Consider the following 22,759-nt stretch of genomic DNA (forward strand, 5'->3'; position numbering starts at 1 on the left):
CATCCACTTACACATCTACTGTCTATTAATTCTGGTCTGACCCTTGTTTGAACCTGGTTAAATGATCAAGTTCTACAACACAGTGTTGCAAGGAGTTCCACAAGTTAATTACGTGTTGTATGAAAAAAATACTTATTTTGTTCATTTTAAACCCACTTCCTTATTACTTCATCATATGACTCCTAGTTCTAACATGGTGAAAGACCAGAAACAGTAAATCCTTATTACTGTACATTTTTTTCCGTCCAATCTATATTATTGCCCCCACCCACCCAATCCTCTTCTCTAAACTGAAAAAAACGGATAATTTAGTCCAGGGGTTTTCAGCCTTTTTAAATAAGTGTACCCCTTCTGGCTCAAAATTTCAACTCCTGTACTCCTTTATATTTTTTCTTGTTGTGGGGGAGGGGGTGCAGATTGAGGCCCCCATGGTGAGAGAGGTAGTGGGGCTGGGGCATGGGTCAGAGCTGCAAGCAGCTTATCCAGAAGGTGTGGGGGGGAAAGGGGGCAGCTCCCACCACTGCGCACACCCCAGGAGAGCATGGGGAGGTACATGCCCCTGGATCTGCACTCAGGGCGGGCTGGGGAAGAGCTGGACTGCGCTCAGGGCAGGCAGTAGCAGCACTGGGAGCAGGGCTATGGAAGGGGCTGCAGCCACTGCAAAATTTGCCATAGCCCCCCTAACCATGCTCCCAGTGCAGCTGCCACCCAGCCTGAGTGCAATGCACTCAGGGAGGGTACAGGGCCAATTTCTGGCACATCTGGCAAAAAAGATTGGTCCCACTGATATAGCCTATCATGGATGTATACTGAGGCCTAATAACATTTTCTGTTATGCTCAATTCCATCTTAATTTCCTAACATTTTATTTATTTAAAATTTTGGACTGTTCCTGAATCCTGAGCCAGTGTTTTCAGAGATTTCTCTCTTTTGATTAGTAACTGCTAATATGCCTTGCATCATTCTATATCTGCATGTAGATTTCTTCCTCCCCTCCCCCATACACCCCCCCCACTCTGCACTTATCAGCTTGAACTTCTGTCATTTTGTGGCTCATTCAATTTTACAAGAGCTTGCTTCCATTCTTCAGTCAGATTGCTTTTTTGTATGTGTTCATTTGTTTGTATTTTACTACCCTGAATAATTTGGAGTAATATGCATACCTGGCCATCTCTCCATTGCTCTCCCTTCCCAAGTCATTTAGATCATAAAAGGCGTTTATGCCAAAACAACATATATTCTTATTTTGACCCAACTGTTATCCCAGATATACTTATGCATAAAGAACCCACTTCTATCTAGATACAGAGTTGTAGAGTCACACAGACAGGTACAACACATATTCTTTTAAATGCATTTGTGCATAAAATTGTGAAATACAGAAAAGAGAAAACTTGGATTAGAAAAAGAGGTGCTGACAAATTCAGTAACATTTGAGCCCTGCAGAGAACACGCATCATGACTTTTTTTAGTTGAATACAGGGGTAGGCAACGTTTTTTGGCCGGAGTGCCGAAAAAAACCACAATGTCTACCTTGGAAGGTGCCGGAGTGCCGGCATGCCAGAAAAACAAAATGAGGGCGGCCGGGGGTGGGGGGTGTACATGGCAGGATGCACTGCATATTAGTATATTTAATAATCATAAATTTTGTTGTGTATTCCTTTTTTGTTGAGCATGTTGCAATGAGAGAGAGAAAAAAAAGAGACAAATAAGAGAAAGAGAGAGAGAAAGAAAAAGGAGAGCAGAGAGAGAACCAGACACATGTGTATACACAGACACAGAGAACCAGACAGAGGCAGACAAACACGGAGAATCAGATGCGCAGGCACATGGAGCTGGGCTCCTGGGGCACTGGACAAAATCCAACCCAACAATGCTTTGGTCCTGCCAGAGCCCCTGTGCTTCCCTGGGGAACCAGCCCCCAGGCTGCAGCACAGCTGGCCAAGGCCCTGGCTCGGAGCCTTCCCATCTGCTCAACCACCCATCTACCTAAACCTGCAAAAGGTGCGGTGTTCCTGGTAAGGGGCAGCACCAGCCTCATCCTGGTAGGGGGCTGGTCTGGGGCTGGGCTCGGAGAGGGTGGGAGTTAGGCGGGCTCAGCTGCAAGCCCTGCTGCAAGCAGCCTGGGCTCTGTGGTTGGCAGCAACTACCGAAGCCTGGGCCAGCTGCAGTCAGGAGGCTGCAAACAGCTGCTCTGGGCTCCAGCATCAGCTCCATACTGGTGGGTGCACACGTGCCTCAGAGCAGATGGTGCAGATGGGGCCTCAGATGGTGGGGATGGGGCCTGAGGCAGCACAGCCTTCCTGCTGTCCGCTCTGAGCTGCATGTGCAATTGCCACCAGCATGGAGCTGATGCCGGGGTGTGGAGCCCAGCACAGCTGTTTGCCGCCTGCCCGCTGCAGCTGCCCAGAGCCCAGGCTGGCTACAACCAGCTACACCAGGCTACAGAGCCCAGTCATCAGCTCTGTGCTGGCAGTGGGGGAGAAGCCAGGGTTGTACTGCCTCAAGCCGCTTCCCCACCATCCACTCTGAGGTGTGCCTGCACCTGCCAGTATGGAGCTGATGCTGGAGCCCAGAGCAGATGTGTGCAGCCTTCTGGCTGCATCTGGCCCAGGCTCTGGGTAGCTGCTGCCAACCATGGAGCCTGCTTCGCTTGCAGCAGGGCTTGCAACCACCCAGCCGCCTGCTGGGAGCAGCCCAGGCTTTGTGGCTGGCAGCAGCTGCCTAAAGCCCAGGCTGGCAGTGGTGTCCTGAGCAAAATGGCCTCGTGTGCCATGCTTGGCACATATGCTGCGGGTTGCTGACCCCTGGTCTAATACTATACCACTGGGCCCTGATTATACTTAGGCAGTGGAGCTGCTTTCCCTGTAAGCACTTACTAATATGTGTATAAGAGATTACAGGATTGGGGCTTACAACTGCTTGAGAACCTCGGGCAATGTGTTACATATACCTTCATTATCCTTTAGATGTTTACCAGGTTGTTTTCTTGCTGGGATAAAGTGTTCCAGTTGTGTTTGTCTTATCCTCATTCCTACTCTTCTCTCCCCCGCAACCCTCCCTCCCCACTTCTGCTTCAGGGACAGGGAAGTGCTAGCAGCTTTGGCTCACAGGTCAGGAGGAAATTTAGCACAGCAGCAAGCTACTGTTTGGACCACCCCTCCGTGTTTTTTTTCCCTTCTGATGCAGGAGACTATTTAATTGGGAGCTGACAGTCAAACTTCAGCTTCAGCAGCTGCAGTCTATAGTAGCTGTGTAACCAATAACTCATTTTTTTTCCTTCTCTCTTCATTCACTCACTCTCCACAATGAAGGTACTGCTGAGTCTGATTGTTCTGCTCTCTGTTTTGCTGTTTGTTAGTTCAGCTCCTCCAACTTGCTACTCAAGGATTCTGTCTTTGAGCAAAGAAATCACTGAATCCTTCAAGTCCTTGAAGAACTCCAAGCCTGTGGTGAGTTGATCTAAACTGATACTTGAGAAAAAAAGATTTAGTTTATTGCTTTTAAAACAACTGTCTAGGAGGGGAAAAATTCAAATTGTTTCTCTACTTTACTATAGGACCCGTGTGTAGAGACATTGCCCAACCTCTACTTGGATGTACATGTAAGTTTTCACTATTCATTTGTACTGCCTTGTACTAAAAAAAAATCAAATGGCAAAAGTGATTATGTAGGATGCATTCTAGGAACTTGAAATAAACTGTTCTTCAAAATTTTAATCAAAACCAGCTATGGAAAGCGAAAAGCAGTATTTGTAAGAATTTTTTTGTTTGTTGAAATGTTTTAAATTTCAACACTTCTGAAAATATCCACATAATTTCTCAAGTAAGAAACATTTGTATTTTACCAGTTTATTGTGCTGTAATTTTAGTAGCAGCTAATTTATTCATAGAAATGAATGGAATAATAGATGAAATGGTCAAAAGTAGAAGGAGTATGATACTGTTTCTATTTCCACTTTTGGCACATCCGGCTAATAAAACTGGTATTTCAGTAAATGCAAGGGGAGGAATGTTTTTTTCCTTAACACACACGCACGCCTCTGCCAATTTTTCCTTAACGCGCGTGCGCGCACACACACACACACACACACACACACACACACACACCTCTCCAAATGAAAATGTTCTACATGATAAGAGAGAATGACAGGAACAGTGATAAAGAGCTGTGTGATCTTCACCTCTCCCCCAATGGATATAAGCAGTATAAGTAATTTATATTCCATCTTAACCAGTAAAGTGTATATAATGCACCCACAACCAAAACCAGACTATTTTACAACCCAATGTTGTTATTTACAAATCAAGTAACTAAAGCTCATGAACTCTTGGGTTCCAAATCCAGTTCTATCACTGACTCCTTGCGTAGCAAATTAATTTAAGTGCAGTTCTTGTTTTTCTGGATTTCAAAGAAGTATAGCAACATTTACCCACTTTACAGGAATTTTATGAAATTAGTATGTATAGTAGTTTGACAAGGTAAAAGCTCTCAGTAGGGCTATTGTAAGCAAAATTCTGCTTGACTCTCAGACCAAGTTATGACCAGGATATCTTAATAAGCATATATTATAACAAAATGAGCTATTCCCATAAGAAGTGCCAATCTATCCTGTATCCAAATCCTTAAACTCCAGGAGTAAAATTTAGTGAAATGTATAAAATGTTGTCACTGACCTCTCTGAAAACAAGTGGTAGGAAGCCAGCCATGACATCATATGGACTTGAGACAGTGTAGATATGCCACTTTTCTAAACACTAAAATGAAAAAAAACTTTGCATTATGATGCTAATCCCTGCCCCCGCCATCCCCAAACACCCTTCAAGCATGTACATAGAGGAGGTGAGAGCTGTAAACTCACAAGCAGGAAAGCAGGAGAAAACATTTGCAAATGGCTATAACCAGAAGCAAAAACCTCCCTAAATTGCTTCTGTGAAAAGGTACAAGCACTTTCTTTTTGTGTGTTGCAGAATTATTGTGTGTTGGCCAAACTCCGTAACTTTGTGGCACAGCCCAGATGTCAGCGAGTTCCTCAACTGAGTACTTTAAAGGAAAAAGCCAGGAGCTTGTACACCATTATGATCTCTTACTGCAGAAGGGTACGTGCAAAGTGCATTCCACTCTCAACCAGATTCTCCCCCATTACTTTTTGTGGAGTTGAATCGGGATCGAAGCTTCTCTGTTTCCACTTCCCTCTTCTTTTTGTAACATTAGTTATTTCTCTTCTTTCCTAGGACTTGGTCTTCCTGACAGATGACTGTTACGCTTTGGAAAGCCCCGTTCTCACTCCCACTGATCCATCCAGCACTTACAGCTAAAACAGTCAGCCCAAAGGAATTACCTGGGACATTTTTAAGGAGGCCAAGAGCCAAAAAAAGAAAAAAAAATGCATCAGCTACAACATTAGCAACCTTGTCTTTTTCAAGTACACTAGCAGTATTATCTCAGACCTACCAATGTTTCTCAGCCACGGCAGGAAATGAACTGCATGCCTTACATACCTACCAAGCTGCTAGCAAAATTATGGTTAGAGCGCATTTTATTCGTTTGGCAGTTTACCTTGTTTCAGTTTAGCCAAATGTACAATGTATGTTTTATGTCAACATCACAAGTTAAATGTTAGAGTTATTGTTCTTTTATACGAATCTAGAAATTCATAAAAGAGTATACATTAGGATTAATATTCTAGCCTAATTTAGTGGTTCCTCTTTTATTACACGCAGGCTTGCAAACTGGCTCTTTTTCTCTAAAGGAGCAAGGGATTGTTATTTTTTTTTTTTGTGATATTTTTTATTGTCCAGCTGTATAGTTGGGATTCCTAATCATGTGGTAGAAGCATTTGTCTGTACTGGCCAATATCTATGTAGCTGTGTCACTCAAACATGTTGATGGCTTCTTTTTTAATCAAATGTATATCCATAGATGAAAGTAACCCCTTCTTAGTGGAAAAACTAAAATAAAACAAAAAACAAAAAAACCCCCTTCTGCCCAGAAGATCCAGTGTCAGTGTTTTTCGTGTGCACACAGAAATCTGTTACCTTTGTAACTTGCTGTTCAGTCACCCCACTTGTTTTTCACAGAATGAGCCATCTTTAGCTTTGTTTCCATAGCAATACAAACATTTCCTTCTCTACAAAATTTGGAAATACTGAGTTTCCTCTCAAAAGTGTGTTTCTAAAAGTTTTTAGGAACACAATCAACCACATTAAAAAGAAAATATAATTTTAAGTTAACCTTTTTAAAAAGCAGAACACCATAGGAATATTCATTTTAAAATTATACTTTCTGCTTTAAAAGGACACTGGATGGTGAACAAGTTCTGGGAGATTGTTCAGTACCTTCAAGGTTAATATTTCCTTTTTGTTACTACAAATTGAGCACATAAATGTCATAAGAAAAACTCGACTCCTGTGTTTGAAAGATATTTGACCATAAATCTGTTCAGCTATTGAGCATGACATATTTCTATGGAAATAGTCCCATGTGCTCCACAGAGATTGGTTTGGAAGCCATCTCCAAGAATCTTCAAGAGCCTAAGAACTGCAAGTATCCCATTACACTACATGAACTTAATAGTACCCAGTGAAATGCCAAGTCAGAATGCAATTCAGAACAAGCAAGGACAAGCTCAGAGGGTTCTCTCTCCATTTATCTTCAGATTTATGTAAATTTTATTTCCATATAGTAAACTCTCCCCCACCACCCAAAAAAACCTCAGAAAACGCCACAAGCAAAACCCAGCAGCAACAACAGCAAAAGAAAAAGAACTTCAGAGACTAAAAGGCCTTATCTAAAGTGTAGATGTATGATGTTCAGGAAGGGCAAGCAAGAAAGAAGAGGAAGAGGAAGTGCACTTTATGTAAAAGAGCCATATGATTGCTCAGAGCTCCAATATGAAACTGGACATAGGCCTGTTGGAAGTCTTTGGGTTAAGGTTAGAAGGGAGAGCAACAAGGGAGATGTTGTGGTGGGTGCCTGCTATAAACTGCCTGACTAGGAGGGAGAGGTAGATGAAGTTTTCTTCAAAGAGCTATCTGAAGTTTCCCTGTTACAGGCTCTGGTTCTCATGGGGGACTTCAATCACCCTGACATCTGCTGGGAGGACAATACAGCAGTGCGCACACAATCCAGGAAGTTTTTGGAGAGTACCGGGGACAACTTCCTGGAGCAAGTGCTGGAGTTGCCAAGTATGGGCCATGCTCTTCTTGACCCACTGCTCACAAACAGGCCAGAATTGGTGGGCAATATAGTACTGGATGGCAACTTGGACAGCAGTGACCACAAGATGATTGAGTTCAGGATCCTGAGGAAAGGAAGGAAGGAGACCAGCAGACTAAGGACCCTGGGCTTAAGAAAAGCAGACTTTGGCTTGTTCAGGGAACTTATGAGCAGGATCCCCTGAGAAACCAATCTGAGGGGGAGAAGAGTCCAGGAGAGCTGGATATACTTAAAAAGAAGCCTTAGTGAGAGTGCAGGAACAAGCCATCCTGATGCACAGGAAGACTAGCAAGTATGGCAGCAGACCAGCTTGGCTTAGCAGGGAACTCTTCAGAAAACTAAGTCACAAAAAGGAAGCTTACAAGAAGCAGCAATCTTGACAAATAAATAGGGAGAAGTATAAAAGCATTGGTTGGGTATGCAGGGATAAGGTCAGGAAGGCAACTGGAGTTGTAGCTAGCAAGGGACACGAAGGGTAACAAGAAGAGTTTTTACAAGTATGTCAGTAGCAAGAGGAGGATCAGGGAAAGTTTGGGTCCCTTAGTGAATGGGGGAGGCAAACTTGTGACAGAGGATGCAGAAAAGGCTGAAGTGCTCAATGCCTTCTTCACCTCAGTCTTCACAGGCAATGTCAGCTCCCAAACTACTGCACCAGACAACACAGTTTGCGGAGAAGGTGAGCAGCTCTCAGTGGTGAAAGAACAGTTTAGAGACTACTTAGAAAAGCTGGACATGTACAAGTCCATGAGGCCAGACAGGATGCACCCAGGGGTGCTGAGGGAGTTGGCTGATGAGACTGAAGAGCCACTGGCCATCATCTTTAAAAACTTATGGCAATCAGGAGAGGTCCCAGATGATTGGAAAAGGGAAAACATAGTGCCCATATTTTTTAAAAAGGGAAAAAGGAGGATCCAAGGAACTACAGACCAGTCAGCGTCACCTCAGACCCTGGAAAAACCATGGAGTGAAGCCTCAAGGAATCCATCTCAAAGCGCTTGGAGGAGAAGAATGTGATTAGGAACAGTCAGCCTGGATTCACCAGCAGCAAGTCATACCTGACCAACCTGATTATCTTCCATGATGAGGTGACTGGCTCTGTGGATGCAGGGAGACCAGCAGGTGTGGTGTACCTTGACTTTAGCAAGTCATTTGATACAGTCTCCCACAACATTCTTGCAGGCAAGCTAAGGAAGTACGGGCTGGATGAATGGATTGTAAGGTGGATAGAAGACTGGAGCATCAGGCTCAGAGAGTAATAATCAATGGCTTGATATCTAGTTGGCAGCTAGTTGGTATCAAGTGGAGTGCCCCAGGGGTTGGTCTTGGGCCAGTTTTGTTCAATGTCTTCATCAACGACTGGAAGATGGCACAAGAGTGCACCCTCAGCAAGTTTTCAGATGACACCAAGCTGTGGGGAGTAGTAAATATGCTGGAGGGTAGGGCTAGGATTCAGAGTGACCTCAATAAATTGGAGGAGTGGGCCAAAAGAAATCTCATGAGGTTCAACAAGGACAAGTGCAGAGACCTGCACTTAGGACAGAACAATCCCATGCACAATTCCAGGCTGGAGATGACTGGCTGGGGAGCAGCTCTGCAAAAAAGGACTTGGGGGGGTTACCATGGACAATATACTGAAAACGAGCCAGTGTGCTCTTGTTGCAAGGAAGGCTAATGGTATACTGGGATGCATTGATAGAAGTGTTGCCAGTAGATTAAGGGAAGTGATTATTCTCCTCTGTTCAGCACTGGTGAGGCCACATCTGGAGTACTGTGTTCAGTTTTGGGCCTCCACTCCAGAAAGGATGCGGACTAATTGGAGACAGTCCAGTGAGGGCAACAAAAATGGTGAGAGGCCTGGGGGATACGACTTATGAGGAAAGACTGAGGGAACTGGGTTTATTTAATCTAGAGAAGAGGAGACAGAGGGAATTTAATAGTAGCCTTCAACTACTGGAAGGGTGCTTCCAAAGATGATGGAGCTAGACTGTCCTCAGTGGTGGCAGATGACAGAACAAGGAACCATGGTCTCAAGTTGCAGCAAGGGAAATTTATATTAGATATTAGGAAAAATCCCCTTGCTGGAAGGGTAGTAAAACACTGGAACAAGTTACCCAGAGTGGTGGTGGAATCTTTATCTTCGGAGGCTTTCAAGACCTGGCTAAACAAAGCTTTGGCAGGGATGGTTTAGTTGGTGGTGGTCCTGCCTTGAGCAGGGGGTTGGACTAAATGATCTCCTGAGGTCCCCCCCCAAACCTAATTCTCTATGATTCTATGTACCAACTCTCACCTGGTCTTCTTGAAGAGTCTTGGCCACACTCCAGTTCAACAAATGCTTGCTCCTAACAATTCCAACAGCAATGTGGGTTAAGATTTGCCTCTAGCAAGGCTCAGCATCTTGAAATTCTCCACCAACACACAAATTGACAACACTGATAAAACAGCCACAATGGCAAATAGGCCTTCTACCATCACAATGCCCTTTAAGTTGCTTTCAAGACTCCTTTCTATAGCTCTCTGCTGAAGCCAATTCCCCATATAGAAGGTATTATATGCACTGTCATGAGTCTTTTTGTGAGCTATTTTGCCAGCATCTACACCCCCCTGCCCCATATTCCTTATGGGGCAGGGGGGTGTAAAATTGACCCAAAGTTGACTCCTTTTGTAGCAAGTATCTGAAACAAATCACCTATGAGCCTTCAAGCAACAAGTCAAGTGAAAGTGAAAATACTGGTGACTATCTGAGACAAAGAAGAAATTTGGTGACACCTGAACCCTAAAAGTCAAATACTCTGATTCCTGGTTGTCACTATCCTCAGGTATCTTTTAGAAGCAGTTCTGGGAGAAGGCTACACAGTGCAACACAAAAGAGTCTTGGGCAGAGAGACATACTTGCTCATTTTTTGTGATCACTGAACAATAGCCTTTAGACTTGTCTGTTCAGTAGCACATTGTACTACAATGATGAGAAAGGAGGTGGAGGGCCTTGAGGCAGAGCATGCCCTTCTAGGAGTTGCTGTCCCACTTCTCACAATGGACAGAACCACTGCCACCTAGCACACATTTGGTACCACCTGGGGGCATGAGGAGTTACTAGCAGGGGCCCCACTGCAGGAGGTGGCACAAAAAGACCCCAGGACAATGGGACAACCAGGTGCCCAAGAACAGGTCCCCAGAGGTCACAGGGCAATTGCTTCTGGAGTCCCTGAGGACTCCACTCATTAATGCTAGTCCTCAGATTGTCAGAGGATCTGGAAAAAGAGTTGTCAAAGGAGTTCAGCTTCAAGTACATCTCAGACATTGTTGAGAACATGAACCACTATGTGCTAGAGTATGGACAAAGCTCTGAAGCCACGGACATTGCAACCCTGGACCTGGACCCCAAGGATGTACTCTCCACCTTACAAAAAGAACCTGCTCCCTTCCTCCCCCCACTCTCCCAAATCCTCAACCCTGTGGTCTGTGGCCAAAGATGTGGCCCCTGAAAACACTGTTCCTGACAGCTGCCATGGGTGTTCCACTCCTCTGACACCTCCTTGCTGACCCCCTTTCCATATGCACAGAGTATCCCCAGCCCTTTAACTACCAGTGCAGAAGTTGCTCCTGCAACATGACCCATAGCACCCACAGCCAGCTCTCTCCCAAGTTCTGGTGAAGAAACTTAAACACCAATTAAGAATGCCATGCTGCCCAGGAGGGCACGACTCTACCCCACACTATGCAGTCATGACGGAGACACAGGAACGGTGGGGAGGGGGAACAAAGCCACTAGTGGGAAGGGAGGGAGAAGTAATGGTGTTCAGATAACAATAATGATGCCACACCAGGCCAAAAACCTCTGTGCAAGCCTGTCTCCAGAAGGCAGTCACTGGACCCAACCCATTAGCCTTTCCTCCCTCCACACGAGCCTTCCCCCCATCCTTCCCTGGGGGACCAATGCCCATTTAAGGTCATCCCCATGGTCCCAGCCCTCTCTCAGGCTACCATGGCTGAGAAGCCCAGAAGGGCAGGGCTCTGGTGCACAGATGGAAGGGTTTGGAGCTGGTGAATCACCCCACCTGACTGTTCAAAGTGTAGGGACCCAGGCTGCTAATTGCTTGAGAGGTTTTTGTCTTTCAGCACTGGGCAGACCAGTCACCCCACACCTGTCTCCCCTCCCTCCTTGGAGTGCAGCCAAGGCACCAAGCCCCCTCCTGGCTTCAGGCAGTTAACAGCCCATCTCCCATTCTTTGGGAACATAAATCTGCCTCATTCACATCTCTGCCTTCCCACTCTCTCAGGACCATGCTCAGCTACTGGAAGAAGTGAAGCCTCCTCCCAGCTGGCCAGAGCTTTGGTGCTGAAACAGCATAACCAGCTCCCCCTCTCCCTTGCACTCAGGGAAAGGCACTAAAACACTTTATAGTGCGCCCCCCCGCACAATCTAGACTGATCCCTAGGCAAAATCTATGGGTACCAGGTGATCCTGAATCTCACAGTACAGGCAGTCACTGTACTGACCCCTCAAGCAACTCCCACCCTCGCCCCTCCCACAATTGCAGCCCCAGGCTGGTTCTAGATAGCACCCCACTATCCCAACCCCTGAAAGTGAAGCAACTCCCACTCTTGTGTATTCAAAGCAGAAGAACAGTGCTGGAGACCAAGGGTGGCACACAGAAGGACTCTTCTGAGGCAGCTGAGATGTGGGGAACTTCTCTCTGGGTCAAGTCATGGGTTCAGCACCATGTCAATGGTTGCGATTCCAAACTCATCTATGGATGTCAGCTCAACGAGTAGAGCCACAAGTAGCACGCAAGTCAGACTCATGATGAACAGCAACCGGGGCTTCCTCTGCACCCAGAGCAGACACCTTGCCCCCCTCCCTCCCCCTCCTCAGCTGTTGAACATCTCCTGGAGGACTGTGTCCTACAGTAGGAGCATGGTGTATTGGTTGACACTTCCCCAGGAACAGTAGTAAAGTTCATCCCTCCAGGCCCGGCGGGCTTTCACCAGGGAAATGTTGGGAGCAGAGTACAGCTCCCACACAGACACAGTGCTGAAAAAGAAGGTGGGGCGTAGGGAAAGGGGCAATGCAATAGCTCTGCCCACATTCCCTGGAGTGTTCAGTCCCTGCCCACTTTGGGGATGGTCCAAGTTCCTGTGGACCCCCAGGTTCCTGGACCCTCTTGGGGAGCAAAGCAAGTGCCCACTGCAAGTCCTGGAGAGGGACACAAGAGAGACACAGACCCTCCCTCTCCAGCAAACCATCCCAGGGCTGCAGGACTTGCTGCCTACTCAAAGCACAGCTGGGACCCTGGTCTTGTCTGTGCAAGGTGAAGAGCAGTGGTGCAGTTCCCAGTCCTGGGGTGATGAGAGGGGGGAGGGCCAAAACAGAGGACTTCCCATAGTTTCCTTGCCATCTCTGCATGAGTGCCCAGGCAAGTGCTAGGCAGATCCAAAATGCCTGCCCTTATGCTTCATTTTATCAGCAAGTCACAACTGTTTTGAGCTGCAGAAACACCACCTGTGTGAGGGAGGACACCATATGGTGGCACAATGCTGGCTCAAAGACAAGGGGTTGCACAGCTGCAGAATATGAGGGTTGTCTACAAGAGGCACCAAGAACTGAGGAGAAGATGCTGCAGGCCTTGGTCACTGCCTCTGAGCACTGGTCATGTGCAAATGACTTCTGGTGCTAGGAGCTGTAGGACTGGCACAAGAAAAGGCTTCAGGATGTAGAAGAGATTCTCAGGCTGGGGCAGGCCTTCACCTGGGCTGCCAAGGAACAGAAATGCAAGCTTAAGGTGGCCAACCTCTGTTTTGAGGCGGCAACCTGTGCCTCTGTGGAGCTGCAACAATCCCAGCACCAGGAGAGGGAATTTCTGGAGCACTTAATGGCGACATATGATCCACTCCCCAACCCAACTGGGGCCAGCACTGCCTTCTGCAGAGTCCATATCCCTCCTGAGCTGGGAGAGCCTGCTGCCCAATCCACAATGGCATGCTTTGCCCTGCTCCACGGAGTCTCTTCAGGGGCAACAGGAACAGGCATCCCAGAAGTATCCCTGGATGGCAGGCAGGGAGGAAATAATGCCCTGAATGGGAACTAGGAATGGGAGGTGGACCCAGGACAGGAGTAGCAGTACAAAGGAGCCAGTGACCCATGGTCTAAGTAAGCAGAAGGGCCTCTGGTGGGGCCTGCATCAGTAGGTGGTGGTGGGCAGCAAGGGTAGCACCTAGGGCCTGAGGCAGGGCTGGCCATGACACCACCCCCAAGCTGTTCCATGCCTCCCCACCCCTAGTGGTCACCCTGTGTATGCAGGCCCCCCAAGTGCTTCCATGACAGTCCTGGTGGGGCACAGGAGTGTTTGGAAACAGGTGGCAAAAGCAGAACCTACAAGCCTGCCAAGCCAATCTGTCACTGGGACAGTTTGTCACAGTTGGCATCAGAGCCATGGTAGGCAAAGGACAGGGTTGTGGGTTGTATCCATGGCCCCCACCCCATTGGGGAGGTCCACGTGGTTGAAGCTGGAAATCACCTCCTGCAGGCTGACAAGGCAGATGAAGTGGGTGGCCAGGATGTTCTGGATGACCAGCCACACCTCCCAGATGGTTTCTCTGGCTGTGGACTTGCCTATACCAAACTGGTTAGTGATGCAGCAGAGACTATTAGGGGTGGCCAGTTTCATGATAGCAATGGCCACATTTTTCTAGAGTGAGAGGTGGCTGAATACTGATGACCTGGTGCACAATGGGGCAGGGAAGGTGGGGGGAGGGAGCACCTGGACACCAGTGTCCATCCACAAAGGTGGTCTGGTGCATGCAGAGGGCTGGACTTACTGTTTGTTACTGGAATCGGTCACAATTGTTATGGTAAATGGCCAGACTTAAACTTCACATTGGTAGAATATGAGCAATGGCTGATGGAAGGGTGCAGCAGCAAACTAGCTTGGTTCCACCAGGATCAACTTCATACCAATCATCCGAGGGAGACCTTATCTGGCCACATAGCAGCTGGCTAAACAAGTGGTGAATTTTTATTTTTAAACTGAAGAACACAACATTTAGGAAGCGTATAAATAAGAGGATTTTAACTACAATAAGCTACATATCATAGTTGTCTGCATTCTGATGCATCTATTGAGCAAGGATCAAAACCATGCCATAATCCGTGTCCCTAACAATACAGACCTGGGCACAATCTGAAAGAAATATCTGTGCAGCTGCCACAGGCTGAAGTGTTTGGAGAACCACCTCCCTGCTGCCAACCAATCAATGCACATAAAAAAGTGTGTTAGTTTTTGCCTTAATTTTCCCTCAGTTGCCAAAAGTTATAACTACTAGCCTGTTATGAAGCCAGTGCTGTTATGAGGCAAATTGGTATGCATTCTTCCTTATATCCATGCAGTTTTTCATTCTACAAGCAACTGACAGACTTCTCAGGTTCTACTTCTGCCTTTTTCCAAACAAGAGACCTTTTTCTCCCATTGGTGAGGACTGAACCCCAACAGGTCATCAAGTCTCTCATTTGGCTCTACTAAAAACTCCCCGTAGTCCTACCTCTAGACTTCATACTATTCCCAACCCCTTTCCCTAGCCTTTCTACTTCAGACATTGCTCATAAAATATAAAAGCCTTAATCTGATGTCCTTTTTGTTCTAGGACAAAGAACTTTGCCAGAATGCACTGGAATTTGAGACTGCACAGAAATTGCTACTTTTACTGTATTCCAACAGCTAGCAAAATTCAGCCTCATTTTTCATGACTGTGACCAATACCTCAGCAAGGACATACTATATCACTTGTATCATCTCCCTCATTTGTTTACTAGCAGTTCGGTTCTCCAGTATAGAGATAGTTTGGCTCTGCAGAACTGAAAAGACTGCGCTTTTTTAGACCGCACATTCTAGACAAGATTTTAAAAATCTAATCATCCATTACCACTTGGTGTTTATTTCATTTCTAAATCAGCTCTGACTGACCTTCAAAGTACTTTTACACCAAAAATATCTTCTCCAGTGATTTCAACTTTTATCTTATTTCAAATGCAGTCTTTAATGGAAAGCCTTCTGAAAGAAAAGGTAGATCTTAAATGACACGGTCAATCAGTGGCCCAAATCAACCCAGTGATGTTCAGAAGGGAGACAAAATTCTCTGTGCAAAGTGCACTGGTGCACAATAGGAAGGGACCATATTGTCAGTCACGCAAAATATATCTTATCCCCTTGGGACTCAGAAGGCACTTTCTGGCTTCAGTACAGGGATATGGGGTGGGAACTGGACAGGGATTAGAATAAATAGGCTTCATTTTCCTGGATTTTTTGTTGCCATTTGTAAAATCAATGCCAAGTATATATTAAATGGTACCAAAGCCAGGTTGATAATGATCTACACCCAGTTTGTACAACTGCATAATGGTTACACAAGGTCAATGTCTCTTCATTTTGTGAAGATTAAGATTTGGAACATTTTCAAACTAAGTGCTTAATAAACTGCCTTTTCCTGCCCCATATTGCACTTCCCACCAGCTTTTCTTCCAGAATAGTACTGTTGTTTAAAAGCTATAATATAAATTTTTTATTCTCTCCCCCCACCCCCCGACAGTTACTCTTAACTGGTCAGAAAGTGGGGGCAGAAAATTCATGTAAAACTTGTTTTTTTTAGTACCATTTTATCAAAATGTTATTGTACCTGACAATCAAGTACATTCCCAACTTTTCCTCCATTCCAGTATCAAACAGAGTGGGGGGTTTTTAAGGCAAGCAGAATTGACCCGCTGTCTTCACCCCTAAGATTTGGATGAAAACAGCATTAGACCAACGTTGAGTACTTTTGAATACTCATAGTCTCCACAATAACTGGAAGAAATCACGGACTTATCTTCCATTTAGGTCAATGGCAAGTAGATTGTGTTCCACTGGTCTGATACAGAAAAAGAAAAAAGCGTACTGGCAATGGAAGCAGGGGGCAGGGACAAAGGAGGAGTACACCTCCCTGACCCGCACTTGTAGGGATTTGGTAAGGAAGGTGAAAGCAGCACTAGAGCATAGATTAGCTTCTGGGATTAAGGATAACAAAAAGTCCTTCTTCAAGTATATAGGTAGCAAGAAGTAGTCTCGGGGTAACACTGGACCCCTATGAGGCAGGGCAGGCAGGGCAGTTGGTGATGGACGTGCAAGAGAAGGCAGAACTCTTCAACAAGTTCAACAAGTTCTTTGCCTCCATGTTCCTGTCTCCTGACAATGGGGTGCTCTCGGGTGACAGTGTAGAGAGGCCCAGGAAGGATGTGAGTCCCCCGACTGTTAGTTCAGACCTAGTTAAGGATTACGAAGTCAGCGGGCCCAGAAGACCTTCATCTGCGGGTGCTAAGGGAATTGGCTGGTGTCATCACGGAGCCATTGGCATGGCTGTTTGAGGACTCCTGGTGCTCGGGCCAAGTCCCTGAGGACTGGAAAAGGGCCAATGTGGTCCCTATTTTCAAGAAGGGGAGGAAGGAAGAGCCTGGTAAATACAGGCCAGTCAGCCTCACTTCTATCCTGGGGAAGGTCTTTGAAAAAATTATCAAGGGCCACATTTGTGAGAGCCCTGCAGGGGAAGTGATGTTGAGGGGTAACCAGCATGGGTTCGTGCAAGGCTGATCCTGCCTGACTAACCTGGTCTCTTTCTATGACCAGGTGACAAAGATCTTAGATGTGAAGGAAGAAATCGATGTCATCTTCTTGGACTTCCATAAGGCCTTCGATACAGTGTCCCACCCAATTCTGGTGGGCAAGCTGAGGGACTCCGGCATTGATGAATGCACAGTCACATGGGTGGCAAACTGGCTTCAGGGGCACACCCAGAGGGTGGTGGTGGTGGATGGGTCAATGTCGACCTGGGAGGGTGTGAGCAGCGGAGTCCCCCAGGGCTCGGTCCTTGGGCTGGTGCTGTTCAACATCTTCATTAGCGACCTAGACGAGGGTGTGGAGAACACCCTGTTCAAGTTCACTGATGACACCAAGCTGTGGGGTAAAGTCAATACACAGGCAGGGACCACATCTAGGCAAACCTGGATAGGTTAGAGAAGTGGGCAGATCTGAACAGGATGCGGTTCAACAAGGACAAGTGCTGCACCTGGGGAGAGGGAACCAGCAGTATGGTTATAGATTAGGGGCTGACCCTCTCAGCAGCACACAGGCAGAGAGGGATCTTGGAGTCAGGATTGACTCCAGGATGAATATGAGTCGCCAATGTGACAAAGCAATAGGCGGAGCCAACCGCACCCTGTCATGCATCAACAGGGGCATCCCTAACAGGTCCAGAGAGGTCTTGCCTTTATGGGGCACTGGTCAGGCTGCAGCTGGAGTACTGTGTCCAGTTCTGGGTGCTGCACTTCAAGAGGGACGTAGAGAACCTGGAGAGGGTCCAGAGGAGGACCACTCGTGTGGTTGAGGGCCTCCGTGGCCAGCTCTATGAGAAGAGGCTGAGGGACCTGAATCTCTTCAGTCTCTGCAGGAGGAGACTGAGGGGGGATCTTGTGGCTGCCTACAACCTTATCAGGGACCACCAGCAGGAACTCGGGGAAAATCTGTTCACCAGGGCCCCCCTTGGAGTCACCAGGAACAATGGCCACAAGCTGAGGGAGGATAGGTTTAGGTTAGATATTAGGAAGAACTACTTCACTGTAAGGGTGGCCAGAGCCTGGAATAGGCTTCCCAGACAGGTGGTGCTCTCACCTTCCCTGGACATCTTCAAGAGGAGACTGGATAGGCACCTGGCTGAGGTCTTATGACGCCTGCCACCCCCAGTGCTCCTTCCTGCCCATGGCAGGGGGTCGGACTAGATGATCTGTCTAGGTCCCTTCTGACTCATTAATTCTATGATTCTATGAGACTTTCTGGTATAAACAGGCACAGAATAGATTCAATTCCATTGATTCCAGGGTTGAATTGATCTCATGGTCTTTCTTTTTTTTGGCAGGGGGGGTTCATTTCTCCAAATACTAGATGTAAGCATTACATATAAGCTAAGGTCTCTATTTCACTTTTTCCCTAAAGCATATTTCTGGGCAGTGCAAGAACAGGAACATGATATAGCTTACCTAAAGCACAAAGATTACAGCTTGGAACATTACCTTGCAAAAATTTAACCACTGCATTTATCTACAATGTTTTTCCTCATGAAAACCTTTCTAGAGTTGTAGCAAGCTGCTATACATGGAGTCAGACTGCAATTCATTCATTCCATGGAGCTTGCTTGCAAAAGGTCTTGGACTTACATTCTCCCCCTTAGGCATATGTACCGGGAAATGCCGTGACAAAGAATACTTACCGGCAGCTTGGAGCAGAGCACACGAGGGGCGGAAGGAGGAGCCCGCGTGGCTTGTCAGCCACCTGTTTATTCAGCTGCGGCCAGCCGGTGATGTCAGTGCTAAATGCCAGCCAGCGAGAATAAAAATGGCGGCGCACGCTGTGGACGAGGTGGAGAGACGAGGAGGAGAGCTGCTGCCGATGGAGTAGCTGAGAGGTCACTCTCCACAGGACCCAGGGGTCAGAGCCAGCTGGATTGAACACAGGCAGACTGAGGAGAACCCCTCGACATCGATCCGCATGGGACGGCGAGGAACTGACCGGAGCACCATCCAGAGACATCGACAGGGAGATTGCGAGAGACGAAACTGACGGCAGGTGGGAGTGCGGAGGTGACAGGGCATGGAAGGAGTCACGCCAGGGAGAAGAGGACCCCGGGGGAACCCCAGGGGGTTTGATGTCAGGGCAAATATCGCCGCTGGATCCAGATGGGTCACTGAGCAGGATACAGGGCGGAGGTAGAAGCGACAGGAGGAAGGTGATGACCTGTTGCCCTTAGAGACCCGGGAAGGGTCGTAGGGAAGCCACAGACACAGGCTGCCCAGTGATCTTTTGGTGTGCAGGCATTTTTGTTTTGTGGGTATTTTCCCCAGCTACAGGGCAAAGGAGGGGAAGTGGGTCCCCAAGTAGTGGAGCCAAGCCTGAGCACTAGAGTTGGTCTTGCCCATAGGTTTTCTTCCCTTTCCCTCCCCTCCAAGGGAGGGGTAACAGAGAAGCAGACTAGGAAGACGAGGTTCTCATTGTGGTGCCCTCTCCCCAGAAGGAGGAGGACGCAGGATAGACATCGCTCCATAGGAGGCATGAGGCTGGGGTGCAGGGGTGGTGGAGGCATGTGAGTAACCACCAGGAAACCCTGGGCCAACAAGCGCACCCCGCACATTGAGGTCCAACAAATCATGGCAGGCGAGCGCAGGGTTGGGTACTCAAGCAGAGGACACCGGCTTAGGCAAGAACGTGAACCCAGGGGGCGCTTGACACCTATCACTCGAGCGAAAGCTGCCCGGCGGTTACAGCATACAACAAGCAGAACTCTGAATTACTGCCCTAAACTGCACTGCTGGTTTGCCGGAAGAATTCAGACTACAAGGGAGCTGCCATTACTAAGAATATTGGCCACAAATTGTTAGAGAGAAGGTTCAGGCTGGACATCAGGAGACGTTACTTTACAGTTAGGGCTGCCAGGCTCTGGAATGGGCTCCCAGGGGAGGTGGTACTCTCTCCCACCTTGGGGGTCTTCAAGAGGAGGCTGGACAGATATTTGGCTGAGGTGTTATGACCTCAGCATTCATTCCTGCCTGGGGCAGGGGGTTGGACCCGATGATCTCCTTAGGTCCTTTCCGACCCTAAGCACTATGAAACTATTAACTTTCTAAGCCAAAATGCAAAGAATGTCTAGAGTAAGATTCTGATCTTTTTACAAAAAGGGTTTTCTTAGTCCTCCATGTTAGAAGCCTCAACACAGCAACAGGGGACATGCATCCTTGGATGAAGTGAAGTGATATGACAGACAAAAAACTGCAAGTCCCCAAAAAAGAGCTACAATAATTAAAAATACTCTTGTCAAGAATATTTATATCCAGATGTCTTATTTTGCATTTGTGAGTTTCTAAAGAGAATAGGTCCAGCTGATTTTTATACGGTCATGATGGAAATATGCTGGGGGAGAAAAATCAAGAGAATTTCTCCCATAGCTATTTTGTGAAGGACAGAAATAAATATTGTGCTTTTGGTAGACTGTTTTTGAGATCAGTCAAGGAATATGCTCTGTGCCCTGATAAAAAAGAAAGATTACAAAGATGATCCTTTCAAAGACTCTGGACCTATCTTTAGACTGTTTTGAATTCTGGTTTAGCAATACCTGCAAGAAATTAACAACATTTAGACTTCATCGCTAAATATAGCTGTGCATTGATAGCAGCTATTGCACTTTGACCAATGTTACCAAAACAGATTCAAAGCCCATTGAAGTCAAGGGAACTTTCCAATGGGCTTTGAGCTGCGATCAACAATATAGGTCAGGGATAGAAACCAGCTATAAGGTTATTACACATTTATGAGCAATAACAACTTTATAGCTGGTTGGATCTTTTTAAGGTGCTATAGCCGATTTGCAGGTGTAGTCAGTCTAAATGAATGTTGCAATTAGCCAGGTAATTTCACAAAAGTTTTAACCTGTAGAGGGGGCCTTTATAATCTACACCCTAAGCTATATATTGAGGGATCATTCATGCTTTATGAGCACCAAATCCCATTGAACTACAGATCTAAGCTCTGCCTAGTTTTAAACCCCTCAGGTCTCATCTGTTTCCCCCCCCCAAAAAAAAAAAAAAGAAAACCTGAAAAACAAAAAAAAAAATGAAGCAACAGATTATTTGGCTTCTGCAAAAACTGAAAAGCAATTTTTGAGGGCTATTTGGTGAAAAGTATCTATATGAACAGTTTTATGTTGGGGCACATTGCCTTTTGTTCCAAGTTTTATATAGTGTCCAGTTCAGTGGGAACCTTCTCTATTGTAGTAGAATAGAAATGAACATTTTTGGGTGCTCCTCTTGTGCCCACAAGCAAGTGGCAGGTACGCTGTGCTATGCTCCTTCACATACATATGCAGACTGGTGACGTTACCAAAGAAAAGGACTATAGCAAGTATTTAAGAGAAGCATTCAGTTTATATAAAGAAGTCAGTAACTGCATTTCCTAGCCACAGCAGGCACAGGCCAAGCCTTGAATCTTATCAGTTTATAACAAAACACAATACGGTGTACAGTACTCTATGCTCCTTAGGAACTACCATTATTTGTATTATTGTGGCATCTAGATGGGCATGGATGAGGACCCCATTTTAGCAGGCACCATACAAAACACTGAACAAAGTAATAATCCCCACCCCAAGAAGCTTACACAACCATTTATACAAATCTACCTACTATACAGAACTACTGCTCTAACTTTTACCAGAGCCCATTTTGTATAAAATAAATGGTTTTCAACCAGGAGATCTTACATTGCCTTTCAGCTCATCTGTGAAATATGAATTTTCATTTCTACCTAGGAGAAATTTTATAATTTTTGCACTTCCCTATGCCTGAGGAAGAATATGTATGCCTAAAAGTATCTTTATTTGAAAGCTATCTAGCTGGTCTAATAAAAGATAGCACCTCCAGGAATTCTGATTACTTCTGCCTGCAGACCAACATGGCTACAGCCTGTATCCCTGTAGCACCCATTAAAGACACTGTTCATTTTGGAGAGCTTACATTGTTCTTAGCCATAAAGCCAATCTCTGCGCTTTTTAAAATCCCATTACAGTAATTATGTTTTCACAGAAGTAGTGGTTACTTTACTGGAAAAAGGTTTTGCTTTTTTTTTTTTTTTTTAAACAGCAAAGAGAGAGAATTGTGGCTTCATTTGAGTTTCCCTGACTGAATAACTGAGAAGTTCTTACTAAAGTGCATGTCAGCCATCTCAAAATAGCCTAACATACCCAGTTTCTACCAAGACCAGATGAGATACAGGGTGTCAAAACATTTGGTGGTCTCATTCACTAAATATGATCCAATCCTGTAGCAGTCTCTCTCCACATGCTGGAAGGGTGAGCACTAATGGCAAATATACTTTTATTGCTGGCTGGCCTGGCCTGAAATGAAAATTTGTAATTTACACCCTCACTAAAGGATTCTTATTTATAAGAGAAAACTATGTGGGGGAGGGGAGGAGGGAGTCAAATAACCATTATCAGCTTCAGAAGTGGGTAAGCTTCTATTCAGCTCAACTGGTTAAAGCAGTTCCTGCCCCTGATCATTTCAGGACCTCCTGCAAATTCTCCTGTCAGCCTACTTCACTAAGCCTGCTGGCCACGTTCACTAAGCTACATTCCCTATGTCCACAAACCAACAAGAGATCAACACTTGCTCAGGGCAAAGCTTATCTGGCCATGTATATACTTTATTCAATGGATGCTTGGGAAACACATCACTTCCAGCCCCCAACGGGTGCATTTGTTTACAGCCCAGAAGCCTTTTGTGGTCTACTTGTTATCAGGAGAATATTTAAATACTTTCAGCCATAAAAACTATCCAAAATCCAAAAGATGCCATCTCTCACTTCATCTCCCCACTAAGAGAATGTTTTTCTCTGAATGGCCAGTTATCAGGTGTTATGGGTCTCTTCTTTTAAAAAGTAAAATTCATCATTGCCTGGAAGGGCTTGGCTCATGTGCC

General features: G+C 46.1%; 1 protein-coding gene and 1 long non-coding RNA gene across 3 annotated transcripts in view; one reads left to right on the forward strand and one right to left on the reverse strand.

Moving 5' to 3' along the window:
- Positions 1–5,237, reverse strand: part of LOC149870087 (uncharacterized) — a 27,682-nt gene extending 22,445 nt beyond the window's left edge. The window contains exons 1-2 of one of the 2 annotated variants that reach the window (XR_016440682.1): positions 5,147–5,237; positions 4,677–4,757 (exon numbers count right to left, since the gene is read on the reverse strand). This is a non-coding gene — a long non-coding RNA (uncharacterized LOC149870087). Of the gene's footprint in view, positions 1–4,676; positions 4,957–5,146 lie in introns of those variants that run through there. The other variant, XR_016440681.1, reaches the window with a different exon arrangement.
- On the forward strand, positions 3,131–5,994 carry CYTL1 (cytokine like 1). Its single transcript, XM_090035576.1, has 4 exons — positions 3,131–3,452; positions 3,560–3,604; positions 4,971–5,099; positions 5,235–5,994. Exons 1-4 carry the CDS (start codon positions 3,309–3,311, stop codon positions 5,316–5,318), a joined length of 402 nt encoding a protein of 133 aa, XP_089891702.1. The 5' UTR covers positions 3,131–3,308; the 3' UTR covers positions 5,319–5,994.
- The last annotated feature ends 16,765 nt before the right edge of the window (positions 5,995–22,759 follow it).

The sequence above is a fragment of the Crocodylus siamensis genome, chromosome 2 (genome assembly GCF_052110815.1).
Source record: "Crocodylus siamensis isolate JL-2025a chromosome 2, ASM5211081v1, whole genome shotgun sequence".
NCBI lineage: Eukaryota > Metazoa > Chordata > Crocodylia > Crocodylidae > Crocodylus > Crocodylus siamensis.